The sequence below is a fragment of the Sesamum indicum genome, linkage group LG14, assembly GCF_000512975.1.
Source record: "Sesamum indicum cultivar Zhongzhi No. 13 linkage group LG14, S_indicum_v1.0, whole genome shotgun sequence".
Lineage (NCBI taxonomy): Eukaryota > Viridiplantae > Streptophyta > Magnoliopsida > Lamiales > Pedaliaceae > Sesamum > Sesamum indicum.
In genome coordinates, this window is record NC_026158.1 from 644816 (window position 1) to 661955 (window position 17140).

The 17140-nt window shown below is 32.1% G+C and overlaps 2 protein-coding genes across 3 annotated transcripts; both read right to left on the minus strand.

Annotated features, from left to right (window-relative positions):
• Positions 2–4808, minus strand: LOC110013119 (probable LRR receptor-like serine/threonine-protein kinase At1g56130). 2 transcript variants are annotated; one of them, XR_002288284.1, is made up of 8 exons: positions 4602–4808; positions 1432–1600; positions 999–1070; positions 859–905; positions 646–717; positions 450–521; positions 153–224; positions 2–33 (listed from the first exon to the last, which is right to left on the minus strand). XR_002288284.1 is itself a non-coding variant. In XM_020698853.1 (7 exons), exons 1-5 carry the CDS (start codon positions 4735–4737, stop codon positions 662–664), a joined length of 480 nt encoding a protein of 159 aa, XP_020554512.1. In that variant the 5' UTR covers positions 4738–4808; the 3' UTR covers positions 103–224; positions 450–521; positions 646–661. The 2 variants fall into 2 exon arrangements, 1 of the variants encoding a protein (XP_020554512.1); XM_020698853.1 differs by lacking the exon at positions 2–33 and having other exon boundaries at positions 103–224.
• On the minus strand, positions 6744–16499 carry LOC105176633 (probable LRR receptor-like serine/threonine-protein kinase At1g56140). The gene is made up of 24 exons (XM_020698852.1): positions 16134–16499; positions 12119–12296; positions 11939–12010; positions 11785–11856; positions 11603–11674; positions 11414–11485; positions 11214–11285; positions 11044–11115; positions 10866–10937; positions 10701–10772; positions 10555–10626; positions 10379–10450; positions 10217–10282; positions 9987–10052; positions 9829–9873; positions 9663–9727; positions 9133–9509; positions 8854–9052; positions 8596–8760; positions 8376–8494; positions 7928–8144; positions 7617–7848; positions 7358–7508; positions 6744–7253 (listed from the first exon to the last, which is right to left on the minus strand). The coding sequence occupies exons 1-24, from the start codon at positions 16276–16278 to the stop codon at positions 6816–6818; spliced, it is 3183 nt and encodes a 1060-aa protein (XP_020554511.1). The 5' UTR covers positions 16279–16499; the 3' UTR covers positions 6744–6815.

Below are 17140 nucleotides of genomic sequence, written 5' to 3' on the forward strand. Positions count from 1 at the left end.
ATCCGGCCCGTGAGTTCAACGTCCAATGCCCACCTAAAATCCCAACAATGATTTCCAAAGGACACGATCATTAACAAAATCAAATCATATGATTACTTTTCCACAGGTTGAAATAAAGTAAAGGTGACAGATTGTTTTATTAGTGCTCTCACACTGTCTCCAAGCTTCGTAGATCAGCAAATGTTGGAGGTATTTGACCACTAACTCCAGAGCTATCAATATATCTGGCAAAGACCAAAGACAAAATCATAAGCAAAAGTTTTCTCAGCAATTCTCATCTCTGTTAAAGGAAACCATGTGTGGCTCATAATGAGGAGAATGAATCCGGACAAACAATGCAAACGACAATCCCGTTATATGTCAGAATTGCTGAGAACAGGTAAAATATGCATCTTAAGATATAAAGGAGCTCAGAGTTTTAATAAATCTTGAGAGCTGTGTGAACTTACAACTGTGCAAGTCTTGAGAGGTTCCCAATTTCAGACGGCAAAGGGCCAGAGAAGTCGTTTGTGCTAATGCTCCTAACATAAGCGAACACATTAATTTGTAACACCATGGAAGAATATATTTAGTGCAATAAGAAATTTCGACACCATCTGCATGCAAGGAAACTTCTGTTGGATGCATGAAACTAAAGAGACTCACAATGATCTTAAGTCAGTCAACAATCCAATTTCCGGTGGAATCTCCCCTGATAATGCATTTTTACCAAAGCTCCTACAATGGGAAATCAGTATTTTTCAAGATCTTCCCACGTAGTCAATTCAGAGTGAGTTCTAAGTCGCAAACAAAAAAAAAAAGAAAAAGAAAGGAAAAACAGAAAACATGCATACAAGTACTGCATGCGGTTGAGCTTACCGATGGATGCTGGAATTGGACCTGTCAAATAATTTTGGCCTAAATTCCTGCAAATAAAAGAGGAGGAAAAGAATAGTTTACATCATTCTCATTAACAATATGATACACCTTAACAGAATCGACATTGAAATTAAACGTACAAATCATCCATATAGGTTAAATTCCAGAGCTCGTCTGGAATTGGACCGGTAACATCCATTGCATGAACTCTCCTGAACAAGTAAGACACATTCCGCCAATGTTACCCGTTGGATTATGTCCAAGTAAATATATATACTTGAACAGTGTATATGTAAAGCACAACCAGCGAAAAACAAACAGCATGTTTTCATTTTCAGTTTTCAGTGCTCTCAATTTTATATAGGTTTTCGTGTAAAATGAGAATATACTCGGACTAGTTAATGAAATTGTGTCTTATATTGTAATAATTTCAGTGAAAATACGTATAAACAAATATGCTTTCACTTTAACTACTGTTTTAAAAATCGAAAACTATAAATGAAAACATAAAGCTGTTAAAGAAAGCTCATTGTTAGAAAGTTTGAATCTAATGTGTCTAATGTTTCTTCTTACAGAGCAGTAATGTGGCAAGTATTGTAGGAGCAGTCACATTTGATGCCCGGATTTAAGGTTGTAACTTGAGTATCATCTATGGCTACACCGCTGCATAATTCACCGCTAATGTTCCAGTCGTTTGTGGCTGAAATCCCCCATCGTTGGAACATGGCGTTCAGAGCTCTTGCTGTCGATCATATCAATTACCGCTAAGTTTTAGAACCAAAATTTAGGACAGGGGACGATAACAGAAATGTCATGTGTCATATCCTTGGAAGACAGACAAGAAAAACATGCATACAAACTACTGATTAAGAATATATTTGGATTAGTTAATAAGATTGCATTTTATAGTGATTTTGGTGTCAAATCAATATATTTTCAATAAAAATAAGTATAAATAAATATGTTTTTTTTTTTAATTACTGTTTCAAACATTAAAATTAGAAAAAAAAAATTAATAAACAAACAAACTCCCTTTATCAATATTAGAGGGGTGATTGCAATTTTTTTTTTTTTTCCTTTTTCCAAAACAAAAATGCGAAACAATTTTTTAAAGTTGAGAAGCTCTCAAACAGTTTTGAAGAATTTCTAAGGTCAGACGATTATTACAATCCCTTTGCATCTTGTATTCTACACTGTTTCACGTACGCATACCACATGTATAAGAAACCGTTTTCAATTTTATTTAAAAAAAGAATTTTTATACTTGGCGTATACATATACGAAATAAAATTAAAAGATGCAACATAAATTACAATAGAAAATTTAATTCCCACAAATACCTCTAAAATCGGAATCATTTTTAAGGGGGAAAAAAGAAGAAATAGAACTTCTCCGAGATGGAAAGGAGAAATTCTATTCATTTAAAAAGAGAAAGATTTCTATTTTTCTATTTGATTCCTTACGAAAGAGTAGGTTCGATAAATTGGAAATATTTAACATTAATTCAAAATTTAAAACTTTTTCGTCATAAGTATTCTAATAGGGCCTCAATCACTGAAAAAATAGATTATTTTTTTATATTTCAGCTGGTTAACGCGATTTGAAATTTTTGATAAATTAATATTATCAAATACAATCAAATAAACAAAATCTAAATTTTAATCACAATTAGTCAGTATTTCTCATAATTTTGATTATATATAAGTATTTAATATGATTTCTAATCATGCACAAAGTATTTGTCATGGTTTTAATTAGGATAAATTACAATCACCTCCCATGAGGTTTTGGCGTAATTACAAATACCTGCTCGTTGTTTGAAAAATTATCAATACCTCATAATTTAACAGTTTCTAAAATTTGTCCGATCCATTAGGTTTTCATTCATTTTTTAGGGTGAACTGACCAAAATGCCCTTGTGGATTAAAAATTATAATTTTATTTATTTTTTTAATTTTTTTATGGACTAAATAGATAATTTTTTTATAATTTTTAAAATTTTTCCATCCATACCATTTGATTTTATTATAAATTGTTAATTTAAAAAAACTAAAAAAATATAGTAAGGGCAAAGTTGATAATTTCATACATCCATCCAAGGAATACATAATTTTATCAAACATCATGGGATATTTATAATTTTTTGAAACAACAAGGAGATGTTCATACTTATGCCAAATTTCAACGGTGGTCATTGTAATTTACCTTTTAATTATGACTAATGTTTTAATATTGTTTGCGAAAACTATTGATTACTAGTCATAACGTATTATTGTTTACTATATATTTTAATTGTTAATCATAATAATTAGGATAAATGGCATTAACACTTCATTATTATTAGATCCAATTATATAAGCACTTCTTGCTCTTTACAAAATTATAAGTACACATTTTTATATTGGAGTTGTAATTATAAATATACCTATGTTCAGTTATAAAATTTTACACAAATACCATCTGAAGTATATTACACTAATACCCTTAGGGGTGTATCTATAATTTTACAAAGAATAAGGATGCTTGTATATTAGACCTAACCCTATAAGTGTTGACGTAAATTAATCATAAAAATTAATCATAAAAGTTTTATAAACAAAGCTACGGGTGTCCGTTGAGTCGAGCGGGCTCGAAAAGTTAAAGCTCAACTCGAGCCTACTCAGCTCAAGCTTGAGCTCAAATATTCTATTCGTGAGCCGGCTGGCAAGCTTTTCTTTCTTTCTTTTATAAATATTTCAGTATTTTTCTATATTTAACTATGTAATCAGCATAATATCAAGTTCATACACAAATTTACCATATATTAGAATTATTAATCAATATCCCATTTTTTAATTTTAGATAATAATACGTAATTTTATTTATATTATTTAATATCTATCTAAAAATAAACTTAATCATAATTTATTAAGTTTGATAATTATTTAATATAATGCATATGAATTTTATTATTATATTTCAATATCAATTTGTAATCTCGTCTTTTTATAATTAATAAGTTCTAACAATTAACCTATAATTATTTCTCTTTATTTGTGATATATTTTTGTACCAGATACATAATATGTAATTTTTCTATTTTAGTGCTTATGAATTTATGTTGAAATTTGGTGATCCCCATAAATTAATCTAAAGACAATAATAACAATGATGTGTGAAATGAAATTAATTATTGCTTGATTCTAACAAATCCTTGTTTTAATTTTGCATAATTGAAAAATCTAAAAATTTAAAGTGCCGTCATTTTATTAAAAAGTATTTCCATGATCATTCTCATTTTACTTTGAGAAAGTAGCTTATGTTTTCCTACTTTATTGAAATTAATATATTATATAATTCAATTAAAAACTTTATCGGGACAAAATTCATAATGTAAGTATTATTAATTTTTAAGTTTTTAATATCTTTTTATTTGATAAATATATAACTGTATAAAAATTTGATGAATATTCAGCATTAGTTCAAATTAGTGTAGCATGTGATTTTTATCACTTTTCTATAATAAATATTTAATATTATTTTTTATATTAATATATTTTATTAAATAAAATAAAGAATTAATAAATAAACAAACAATAAGCTCAAACTCATGATTTCAAACTCCAGCTAGAGGTCAGCTTGTGAGCAACGGGCTCGAGCTTGAACTTGATGTCTGTGGTCGAGCCCATTTATGCCAAGCTCGACCTCAACCTCAAAATAAAATTCAGACAAAGCACAAAGAGGATCTCAGTCATTGGGCGCACCTTCAAGGGGATCGGTGGTATTGGCATTGGCATTGGCATTACTAGTTCTATTTTGCGCTCCGGCGGTGGCCATCAGTTGGCCAAAGGCCACCACGAAGCACAACACCACCATGCGCCGCCGTGAGGTCTGACGCATTGCTGCCGTCGTTTCCAAGTAATTACGCCTTCTTTTGGATGAACAGCAGAAATATCAGCAAAATGGTGCAAGAATTGGGGAGGTGTAAGTTACATGGTTCCCATAATGATATATATATAATGATAATTTATAGAAGACTAAGACAATCTCGACGTCAAGACAGTATAGGATACTCCAAAGACCCATTTTTGACTGTTCAAAAACTAAAAAAAGACCAACCCATTTTTGACTATTCAAAAACTAAAAAAAGACCCAACAAATACACAAAAATTCATGCCTCAATAGACTCATGCCAAATTTTCTCTATGACACAAGACCTATAGCCTTGATTTGAGATCCTGGGAAATTCTAATTCATACCAAGCATAATATTTTTTATAGTGATACTACTCAAGTAATAATTTAAATAGAAATTAATAAGAATAAATAAAAATAGTTATTTTAGTTGAATATCTGATCAGGTTACAATCACAATATGTAGCAAAATATAGCTTGGTCTAAAGTAAATAATCTCCCCTTCTACAATAAATACTTTTTCCAAGAAAGATTGATCCTCCTTGTGTTACAAAGAGAGTTCCTACTTATACTAAATTAAGTACAGAATCTTCACTATTTCGCCCCTCATTCTTTTTGGTGCAGACATGAACAGAAACTTCTTGAGGGCTGGTTCGGTCTTTTCTCGATCTCCCCATTAATCCCTTGGTTCCTTTGATGAAGCCATGATCGCCTTAACCTTGCTTGGGAACACCCTTCTTGACTTTTATTGTAAACAGTCAACTGCTATGCAGTTTTCATCGCGTCAGGCGTTTGATTCATATGGACTTGGAAGATTCTTAGGCTGTTTAAGAGAAAGAGTAGATAGATAGTGTGAAGGAGAAATTCAGTGGGAATCGAATGTTCTAAATGTGCGTTTGAATTGATGGAAGTTTCAAGGATCAATCTTAGGAGAATCATGGAAAAACATTTCTAATAGCTCTCATCCTACAATTTGCTGAAGGAAACAACTCCAAATACGCAACGAACAAGTAATACAGAAATATATAAATGATTCAATCTGCCTACGAACTAAACAATTTATATATATATATATATATATATATAATTACAAATACATATAAAAGAGATATGATTTGATAATAAATAGTAAATTTTCTCACTCAAATATAATACAACAACATCCTCCTAGTTTTGGCAAAATTACGAATATCCCCTTATTGTTTGAAAAATTACAAATACTTATTGATATTTGATGAAAACTATATAATCTTTGGATGGATGGATGAAATTGTCAACTTTGTCCTTATTGTATTTCTTTCTTTTTAAAAAAATTAAAAATTTATAAAAAATATCAGACAGAATGGATGAAAAAGTTTGAAAAATTATAAAATAAATATCCACTTAGTCCATAAAAAAATTAGAAAATTTTAAAAAATAAATAAAATTAGAATTTTTAATCCAAAAGGGCATTTTAGTTTGTCCACCACAAAAAATGATGAAATCTAACGAATTGGGCTAATTGTTAGATAATCGTTAACAATTATGCCAAAAACCTTAGGGGAGGTTGTAGTAATTTACACTGTGTACAATTATAAATACATATAAAAGAGATATAATTTGACAATAAACAGATAATTTTATCTCCTACAAATATATATACAATAATATATAATTCAAACCACCTACAAACTAAATAATATATATACAATTATAATTACATATAAAGAGACATAATTTGAGAATGAGAGAGTTTTATCTCCTAAGATCCAAAACCAAACATACAACATCCATTTTACTCTATTTTAAGTTATTTTCAAAAATAAATATGAACATACACACTATTTTTTATTGACCTCTAATTTTTGCTCTTTATCTCCACAAAATATAATAAAACGCTGTAAACCCTCTCTCTCGCTCTCGCGTACACACACAAATACAAGAAAAAAAAGCCTCTCTCTCGCTCTCGCGTACACACACAAAAACACAAAAAAAAAAAGCCTCTCTCTCTCTCTCTCTCGCAACACAAAAACAAAAAAAAAAAAAAAAAAGCTTCCTTGTTGTGCACAATCTTCATTAATCCATCTACCTACCATCACCAATTATGTCGTGAAGCATGGGTTTGGTAGGATTATGAGCTGAAATATAAGCTGCATCAGGCGTCATGCTTGTACTTGTTCCCGAATTCACGTAACTAAAATCAGCTGTCATGGTTGCACTCGTTCTTGAATTCATATAACCAATATCAGCATGTGAAGTTGAACTATCGGCATCCGTCGCAAAAGTAGTTGCATCCGTGTACTTCCAGTCGGTTAGGTATCCAGGTCTTGAAGTCACGGATGGCACCTCAATGTCTCCGGTGAGCATCGCCACCACACGAGACATTGAGGGCCGCAAGGCTGGGGATGCTTGCGTGCATAAAAGAGCTACACCGATGATCCTTTTCACTGCATTTGCATCATATTGTGGTACAGTTGGGTCCACCAGCTCAAGCTCCCTACCGTTTTCGTGAAGATTCCATGCCTGAAATAGCATACCGTACATTCATGATGACCAAGAATTGTTACTATGTCCATGAAAATTCTAACGCAAACCTAGTTTCAAAAGGTTAAAACTAGAGGACATACCCATTCAAGAAGATATATCATATCATCTTCCAAACCTAAGTCAGCGTTCGGCCGGCCACTGATGATCTCCATGGCTACAACTCCAAAGCTGAATACATCAGCCTTTTCGGTAAGACGGCCGCGCATAGCATATTCTGGTGCTAGATATCCTCTACGCCATCGGACCAGAAAAACGGACACAATTATACACTTACTTTAGCAAGTCTAATATTTCAAAGTTGCTCCGAAGTAAATCTTGGATCAGTGAAACATGTCTTACATTGTGCCTGCAACTCGAGTGCTAATATGGGTCTTCTTGTCATCATATAATTTGGCTAAACCAAAGTCGGAGATTTTAGGGGTGAGGTCAGAATCAAGCAGAATGTTGCTGGCCTTCACATCTCTGTGAACAATTCGTAGTCGAGATTCCTCATGAAGATAAGCAAGACCTCTAGCTACTCCCAAGCATATGTCAAAACGGGTTGCCCAGTCCAGATATAGGCTTTTACCCTCTGTTCCATCAGAGCAGATCAATTTAATCCCCAGTGCAGAAAAGCTCTTGTATAACATATAGGCATAAAGTTAATTTACCAGTTCCAAACAAGAGGTGATCAAGGCTCTTGTTCTCGAGATACTCATAAACGAGCAATCGTTTATCTCCCTCAATGCAGCAACCATATAGTTTTACAAGATTACGGTGTTGCACAGCAGATATAGTAGCAATCTCCGCCACAAACTGACTCTTTCCTTGATGCGATGCCATGGATAATTGTTTAACGGCCACCACTCTTCCATCTTCAAGTTTTCCCTGTTAATGCTCAATACAGTGGATATAATACTCTTCACACTATGTTTGATGGGTAAGAAATACAGATTTCCTTATCAGCTTCAAAAGTTAGTGGAAATCATGCATCTTCTTCTCTCTCCCTATTTTGATCTCTTTTCAAATTTGATTATACATGTGTCAGCTTAATTTTCTTCAATTCAATTTCTTTTTTATACAGTGAACATGGGACATATCGTTCAAACAAGCGTTTACCTTGTAAACAGGTCCGAATCCTCCCTCTCCTAGCTTATTATCAGGACTGAAGTCATCTGTCGCAGTTTTAAGTTCGGAGTAACTGAAAGTGTAAGGCCGCACATCAACCCCCAGTAACACTGCAAATTCATAGCAATAGTTCATAAAGATAGTCCACTCTTGTTTTCATATAACATTTCTGCCACTAGTCATATATTTCTGGTTGCCGATCTTTCCTTACCTTCATCCTCAAAATTTTTCTGCCTTTTTCTTCTACGATAGACATAATATACTGCAGCTAATGAAAGCAAACTTGCAGCAGCTACTGACACGACAATCCCCACAATCAGACCAGTATGGTTCTTCTTCTCACCAGGAGGATTGTTTGAGACAGAAGGAACGAAATCTGTTGAACAATTTAGTATCAATACTGGCAATGGATTCAAGAAAACAAGCTTAAAATTTCTGGGGGCAGCCTGTTTTTCTAGTTCATATGTACCTGGAGTAGCGCGTATTGCTGAAATCAACGGTCCATATGTAGCTTGGGCAGGTACACAGCAAGTCCCTTTTCCTCCCCAAAAGAGATGGATCTCGAGAAAGTTTTCCAACACCTCAGCCTTGAATTCCCTCACAACAGCTCTTAAATCGGTCTTGTTGGCTTCTCTTGCTATGTCAAAGTCTTTAACTTGCAGATTTCCCTGAAGCAAATAAATATAGATCCCATCAAGTCCATTCGGATCACAAGATGAAAAATATATCCACTTACTTTAACACATACCTGGACATATATATCAAAAACACGCCTCCCGACACTCCTCCAAGTTCTAGTACCTAGGATCATTGTCTCAGCAAATTGGAGGCTTACAGTGTAGTTACCATTCTCCAGGCCTAAGCCATAGTATCTTAATGATCCAGCTGAAATTCGAGCAGTTTGGAACAACTCGGAGTCCAAAGTATTTGTAAATTGCGATGAAGAGGAGCTTTGATATTGTGGACTACTACTTTCAGCCGGGAGACCAGCATTGCTAACTGCCCATCTGCCCGTACGGGGCATGTAATATGTTGCTGGACCAAGAGTCTCGTTGTCCATCTCATATATGGTCTGATCAGAAGACCTAATCTGCAGCCCACCACAGTTAATTGCAAAGTTGGAATCTGCACACCACCATTCAGAAAGAATCTGTCAATTGTCAACGATATTAACTTTGTATGTCTGCGTTTTCAGATAAGTAAAGATGCATTAGCATGCGCTCTCATAACTAATGTATCTCTGTCTGATGTGGTGGTCGAAATAGATATATCACTTACAAATAGGAGATCCTCGATAGCAAGGAAAGTTCCTCTGAAGACAATTCAATCCAGCCGGCAAAGCACTAAAAAGCAGAGAAGACGAAAGTTTAGTTATGACTGATAAACGTAGTAGATGAGAAGTAAATCTAACTAAAAGTTTCATAGAATGTGTGTATAAATTCACCTGCCGTTAGAATTATCGATTGTGAAGTTGTTTGCGACCAAATTACTACATGAAAGAAGGATTCTGATGTCAGCGTGCACTTATAGCAGTTTAAAAGATGAGAAAATGTAACACTGGACGACTATGAATGTACAAGAACTGGGTTTATTCAATCATACAGCTGTAAATTCTGCTCACTGATCCAAGACGGAAAGCTTCCTGATAACTCATTGTATGACAAATCTCTACAAGCAAAATACTGGGATGTTAGGCATGCATGCCTGAAACTTGTATCTTGGCTTTGTATAATATTCAAAAATTAACTACATTTATTTCATCCTGTTTAATACTATGCTTACTAACAGAATCTCAATGTTGCACCAAACATTCCTATAGCATGAATACTCACATGTTCCCGAGAGACGGACTCTTCTGTGATGGCAGTGCACCGGTTAACCGGTTATTACCAAGATACCTGAAGATTTCAAAAGGCAAAATAAGTAGTTTTCTTAAATTATCAACTTTTTTCGTTTGGCTAGCAATCGTAAGCAAGTAGTTTATAATTCATTACAAGTTAGTGAGAACACTGTGATTGAAAAGGCTTTCTGGAATTCTTGCCGTCAAATTGTTGAAGCTCAAATCCCTGGAAAAACATAGCATTACCACATTCATTCGATGATTTATCAACTGTAGAAGATTTCAAGTTCATATCAGGATGATAGCTTTCATGCTGAAAGAGATACTTACAGGAGAAACAAACTCCGGAATTCACTGACATATGAAGGTATGGAACCAGAAATATTATTGTTCCGTAAGACTCTGGCAAAATAGTCTCAGTCATTAGTTCAATGTTGGCAATCGAAAGTGCAAGAAGCTATGCTTTATATCCTTACAAGGTAGCTAGAGACGTCATATTTCTGAGGAAGTTGAGCGAAGAGCTCCCATTTGATAGATCACTTATTCTCCTGAGCATCACATTCGGACGTAAATATCAGCTTCTGCAAAGGATAGTGAAAGAAATACTGGAACATACAAGGAGAAAAAAGAGGATAACTTACAAGTCATTCAACAAGGATAAACTGGAAAATGATGGCGGTATTGAACCTTGAAACGAATTTCCTTGAAACCTCCTGTAGAAATAGAGAAAAAGCCTATCACAAGCTATAAAATGTTAGATAAAAGTATCACTCGCAATAACGTATAGACATGGGAAAACGAAATGGATATTGTTCTCACAGTTGGACGAGGTTTGCCCAATTTCCGATGAAGTCAGGTATCGGGCCTGTGAATTCGTTGTCTGATGCCCACCTGAAAAATCCCGAAAACCATTTCCAGAGGACAGATCAATTGACAAAATCAAAGTCAAATGATTAACTAGGAGATATTGAGTTTATTTGTGCTCTCACACTCTCTCCAAGCTTCGTAGATTAGCAAATGTTTGAGGTATTGGACCACTGACTCCAGCACTATTAATATATCTATCAAGACGAAAGATGAAACTGTAAGTAAGAAGTCAACCAGAATGTTCGAGCAAATGGAACTGTCTGTGGCTCCAAACGAGAGTATGAATCAAGATAACGATGAAATGAGAACTATGTGAACTTACATCTGTGTTAGTCTTGTTAGGTTCCCAAGTTCAGACGGTAATGGGCCAGAGAAGTTGTTTGTGCCAAAGCTCCTAACATAACACATGAATAACATCAATGCAAGAATATATATTCCAATTCGCGCTCGTAATTATATGTTACATGCAAGAAGACTAATCTGCTGGATGATTGAAACTAAACGGACTTACAATGATCTTAAGTCAGTCAGCAATCCAAGTTCCCTCGGAACTTCCCCTGATAATGCATTTGTACCGAAGCTCCTGACAATATGAAATCACTAAATCTCAAGATCTCCTCCACATGAACACTGTTGATTGAAAACATTCAAACACACAATCAAAATGAAATAAAAGAAAATATATATGCGTACAAGTACTGCATGCGGTTGAGAGTGCCAATGGCTGCTGGAATTGGACCTGTCAAATAATTTTGAGCTAGGTTTCTGCAATAAAAGAAAAGTGAAAGTTAACATTCTAGTGTACATCTTTTCACCTTAACATAACCAATGTTGAAATTAAACATACAGATCATCCATATAGGTCAAATTCCAGAGCTCGTCTGGTATTGGACCGGCAACATCCAGTGCATAAACTCTCCTGAAAAGGTAGGACGCAATCAATCAATTTTTATGACTTGTACTGAGTCAGAGTAGGTAAAATGTTAGAAATTCTGAATATAATATTGTGTCCTGTATGTCTACTTACATAGCGGTAATGTGGCAGGTAGAGCCACTATCGTACGAGCAGTCACATTTAATGCCCGGATTCAAGTTTCCAACTTCAGTTGCATCGATGGCTACGCCGCTGCATAATTCACCACTAATGTTCCAATTACTTGTGGCTGCAATTCTCCATCGTTGGAACATAGCGTTTAGAGCTCTTGCTGTGAATCAAATCAATCGCCAAAGTTTAGGACACGTCTAATGAAACAAATGTCATAAACTTAGTAAAGAATGGAAGAATATGGAAAACTGCATTTTCAAGATTTTCAGGACTAGGTATTGGTTGTCCTTGTAGAGGCCTAGCTCAGACACATTACAATGATGATGACTCCATGAGATTTTGAGTTTGAGTCATATTAAAATTACGTTTTCGAGATTTTGAAGGCTCACGATTAAAATGTTGTGATTTCGAATTACATGAATGTGATGTATGACTATTTTTACAATAATTTATTATTTTTTTATCTTGTTTTAATGTATTCGTTAATTTGAATTATTGATGTATTGATTAGTATTTAAATTTAAATATATATATTGAATGATATACATATATAATGAATGGCATACTAAAAAATAAAAAGTAGGATCACTTGTGTGACACATTTAATTATAAATTTTGTTTACATTTCATTAGTTGTGAATATTATTGATCGATATTTTCTAATAAAAAGAATAAGAGCTCTTATTGATACGATAACTAGTCATGAACTTAAGTGTTTGGCTACGTTACATGTAACAAAAGAGTATGACTGAGTTCATATAATTTCCATGTAAATTAATTGAGGAAAATAGGTGGTGACTTTAAAGGGTGTTTGGTTAAATTTATTCAACTTATAAGATGTTTTATAAATTTAAAAAAATATTAAATATAATTCTACAAATAAATTCTTAAAATATTAGAACTTATACGATATTGTATTGTAATAATAGCCAAAAGAAAACCACTAAACTGTTAGAATTTAGAATTATACAACAAATATTTTTATTTGGGGCAAAAAAGCCACCATCTGTATTAAAGGTAAAAGTGAATATTAACAAAATAACAAGGGTGTTTTGATTTCTTAAAACAAAGGGATAATTACAGTCCCCATCCTTGAGGTAAAGTATAATTATACGTAAATTCCCTATGATTTGAAAAATTATACCTAGTACTTTTGATATTTGCTTTCGTTTAACAAATAGCTCATTCCGTTAGTTAAAATTCACTAAATTTATTGATATTAACCAAAAAAAACATAAAAGAAATTTATTATTTACCCTCAATTGACTTATTACTAACTTGTTGCATGTTAAATATTATTTTTCGAACTAAATTATCCTTATAACAGTGAAAATATACATCGTTACATGCATTAAAAGGAGAAGATGTATAAGGATAATTTGATTATAAAAAAATTATTTAATGTAACAAATCAGTAATAAGTCAATCGTGGATAAATATAGATTTTTTTTTAATTATTTTGTTCATATCAATAAATTTGGTGAATTTTGACTAATGAATGAGCTTATTTGTTAGACTAAAACAAAACTAAGGAGATCTATGTTAATTACATCAAATCTCAGGAGAGGGGAGTGTAATTATCCCTAAAATAAAATTAAAAAACTTAAAAAATATTATAAAAAAAAAGGTCTAAGAGTTTATAAAATTCTAAATTTTTTATTTTTGAATTTTATAAGCTTTTCAAAAAAAATCATAAAACAGTTTAATAAAATTTATAAGTTGTGCAAAACACCTTGGGATGAAAATTTCATCAGTGTGAACTATGAGGTGGTGAAAAGTCTATTCTACAATCATAGTGCAAATATTTTTAATGAAAAACCAAAAAAGTTGACAATGAAGAAAGTGATATCTGTTATTATTTATTTATAATTAATTAATTAAATAATACTTTCCTTTCCAAAGAAGATAAAAGCAAACAAAGGCTAAAGACGAGAAGAAAATGTAATTGACTAATCAAATATTATTTGATGATTTTCTTTGACTTTTGTTTGTGATCTGAACTTGGCTCAATGACGGCGTTCACACCCGAAAATCTTTCCAGGGGTTTCCTGGAATGAGATTCAAAACTCAGGGGTGAAAAATATAATTCTCAGAAAATATGGAGGCCAGCTTGTCAATCCGAGATTAGTAATATAATACATATCAAGGAACACGTGGGGGAACAGAGGTCAGAATTCAAAATTTGGCACCCAATTAAAATAATTAGGAAAAAAAGAAAGGGAATTGACCAAAAACATTACCATAATGTTTGGATTCATTTTCTGAGTGTTTTGTTGTATTTTGTGGAAATAGAGAGAGAAAAACAAAGATAAATAAGTGTGTGTTAGAGATAGTATGTATGTTTGGATTTATTTTTGGAGATAATTTAAAATAAGTATTATATATTTAATGTTGTGTTTTGGGAGACAAAAATTACTATTCATTGTCAAATCTTGTCTTTGGTGGTAATTTAAAATAAGTATTATATGTTTAATGTTGTATTTTGGGAGACAAAAATTACTATTTATTGTCAAATCATGCCTTTTTTATACATATTTATGTATATGTGTGTATATATATATATATTTTTATGTTAAAACAGTTAAAAACACCTAAATAAGGTGTTTTTAAATGATGGCAAACATTGAGTATGTTTTGACTTGTCTCGGAAATAAGTTAAAAATGAAAACAAACATAGTGTACATGACTAACTTTCTTTTTTATTTTTATTTTTTTGTAAACAGATAATTAGTTGACTTTATCACAAAGATGATGAAAATTTAATCTATGTTGCAATCTTGATATTTTAATGAAAAATCAATATGCATTGAACTGAATGAAATAAAAATTAAAAAGAGGTTATCAATCTACACATTTTCAAGTCAGCTTATAATTCTTTTAAAACATCTTATAAGGTACTTAAAAGTTTATAAGATTTTGAAAATAATAAAAACTAAATAAAAAAAGAAGGTTATAATATTCAAACACAAGATATGAGAAGTATAGAAGGAACTTTTTTTTTTAAAAAAAATATTAACTTATTTTTAAATTTTAACAAATTTCTTCAATTTTGATCATATTAATGATAAAAAATCAAAATTTTAACAAATTTCTTCAATTTGATAATATTGGTACTAAAAAGTTGTCATCACTGATATCATATAAGTACTATAACATTATTTTATCAAAATATTTCAAAAGCGTACTTTTAAAATAAAACATATAAAATTACAAAATAATTTAAATAAGTTTAAACAAAATCCCTCTAAATTAGACTATTTAAAAATTAATATAAATGCATTATTCATTAAAATTTCCACCCATCTAATGTTTTTCTGCAGATTAAACTCCTCTATTGTTAAGAATTGATTTGTATTTTTTTTTTGTATAAAATAGAGATATGAATAACGGATAAATGCAAATTACCCTTGAAATATTAAAAAATGGCAAAAAATAAAAAAAACTCTAAAAAAAGGGGCAAAAAACCTTCCATCGTTTTAAATAAAGAAACATATTACCCCTCTACTGGGAAGTGTAGTTCATTCATTTACTTTTACGATTTATTCAGTAATTAGGATAAAAATAATCATCTACAAACTGAAATGGCTAAACCATTCACAAAAATGAAATAAATGAACTATACTTATCAACAAATAGAATAATATACTCCTTTATTAAAAAGTTGAAAAGACTCTTTTGTTTTTTTTAGGGGGTTGGGGGGGGTGGGGGGGGGGGTCTGCTACTTTTTCAATATTTCAATAGGATAATAATTATCCCTGTGAATAACATACGGATAATATCATGAAATCTTTGGTATGGATTCTAGTTTGTGCGTTAATAGGGCTAGGGTTTTATTTATATTTATTAGTTAGTAATTAGTGGCATAATAATCATAATTAAAACCAACCGATCGATCAGTTGTTCCGAAAACAAATTTCTCATATGTAAAACATGCATGAAACAGAAAAAGCTAATCACTGTTCCCAGAAGAGAGAGAGAGAGAAATAATTAGGCGCACCTTCAACAGGATCGGTGGTGGCATTCGTAGTTCTGTTTTGAGCTCCGGCGGTGTCCATCAGTTGGCCAAAGGCCACCACACAGCACAACACCAGCAAGCTCCGCCGTGAGTTCAGACGCACTGGAGGCGCCGCCGCCGCCACCATCTCGAATATGTAATACGGCTTTCTTTTGATGAATATGAGAAGAAAATTCAGCAAAGCGGTGCGCGATCTGATATATATATATATATATATATATATATATCAACTTTTACGAATTCAGCTTTTTCGCATGCGTGCGAGTGTGTGTGTGTGTGTGAATGGCTACTGCTTCCTGATTCTTTCAAGATGATATGATTATTTTGTAGAGGGGGGTTGAATAATACTAATAGATTAGGTTAAATTATGATTATTTCAGATGCTACACAATTACAAATTTCATACGTATACATACCATGCTCTTTCGGTGCGACGACTTGTCAGTTCCGGTGTTCTTTGTCAACGAACTGTGCGGGCTGTCGTCATGCCTCACCCTTCTTTATCTTTTGAAAAATATTGTAAAATCTTTTTTTCAAATGAATAAATTATTTTTTTATAGAAAAAATAATAATAATTTATCTTGTGTTTTTTAAAATGAAGTAACGGGTAAAATGTTATTTATTATTCATGAAGTTAATTTACTCATTTGCAATATCACAGAAAGGTAAATTGCATTAAACCCTCATTTTCTTCATCACGGATCCAATTTGTGGATAAAATTCATTTTGAATTCTCGATATTTGATTTCAACTTTAAAATAGTTTCTATCTTTTTAACTCATTTTAAATTAGTTCTTCCGATTTGGCGACTGATTTTCCCATACTTCCCTTATAACTTTTTTTTTAACGTTTACAAAAAAAATATTTTAGTCATTCACTTTTCATTTTTTTAAGGAGAAAAAAATATATATTATAAAAAAATTATGATAAAAAATTTCACTTAATGAGAAGACTAATTTGAATAGAGTTTAAAAAGAAAGGGAAAATTT

Excerpts from the sequence above, each read along its gene's own strand:
- LOC110013119 (XM_020698853.1), bottom strand. The coding sequence starts at position 4,737 with ATGCGTCAGACCTCACGGCGGCGCATGGTGGTGTTGTGCTTCGTGGTG. Across the intron at positions 1,601-4,601 it reads TACCACCGATCCCCTTGAAG|CAAGAGCTCTGAACGCCATG; the intron begins GTGCGCCCAATG and ends TATGATCGACAG. Across the intron at positions 1,071-1,431 it reads ACTTGCCACATTACTGCTCT|GAGAGTTCATGCAATGGATG; the intron begins GTAAGAAGAAAC and ends TTACTTGTTCAG.
- LOC105176633 (XM_020698852.1), bottom strand. The coding sequence starts at position 16,278 with ATGGTGGCGGCGGCGGCGCCTCCAGTGCGTCTGAACTCACGGCGGAGC. Across the intron at positions 11,486-11,602 it reads CTGACTGACTTAAGATCATT|GAGCTTTGGCACAAACAACT; the intron begins GTAAGTCCGTTT and ends GTGTTATGTTAG. Across the intron at positions 10,627-10,700 it reads ATGACGTCTCTAGCTACCTT|AGTCTTACGGAACAATAATA; the intron begins GTAAGGATATAA and ends CTATTTTGCCAG.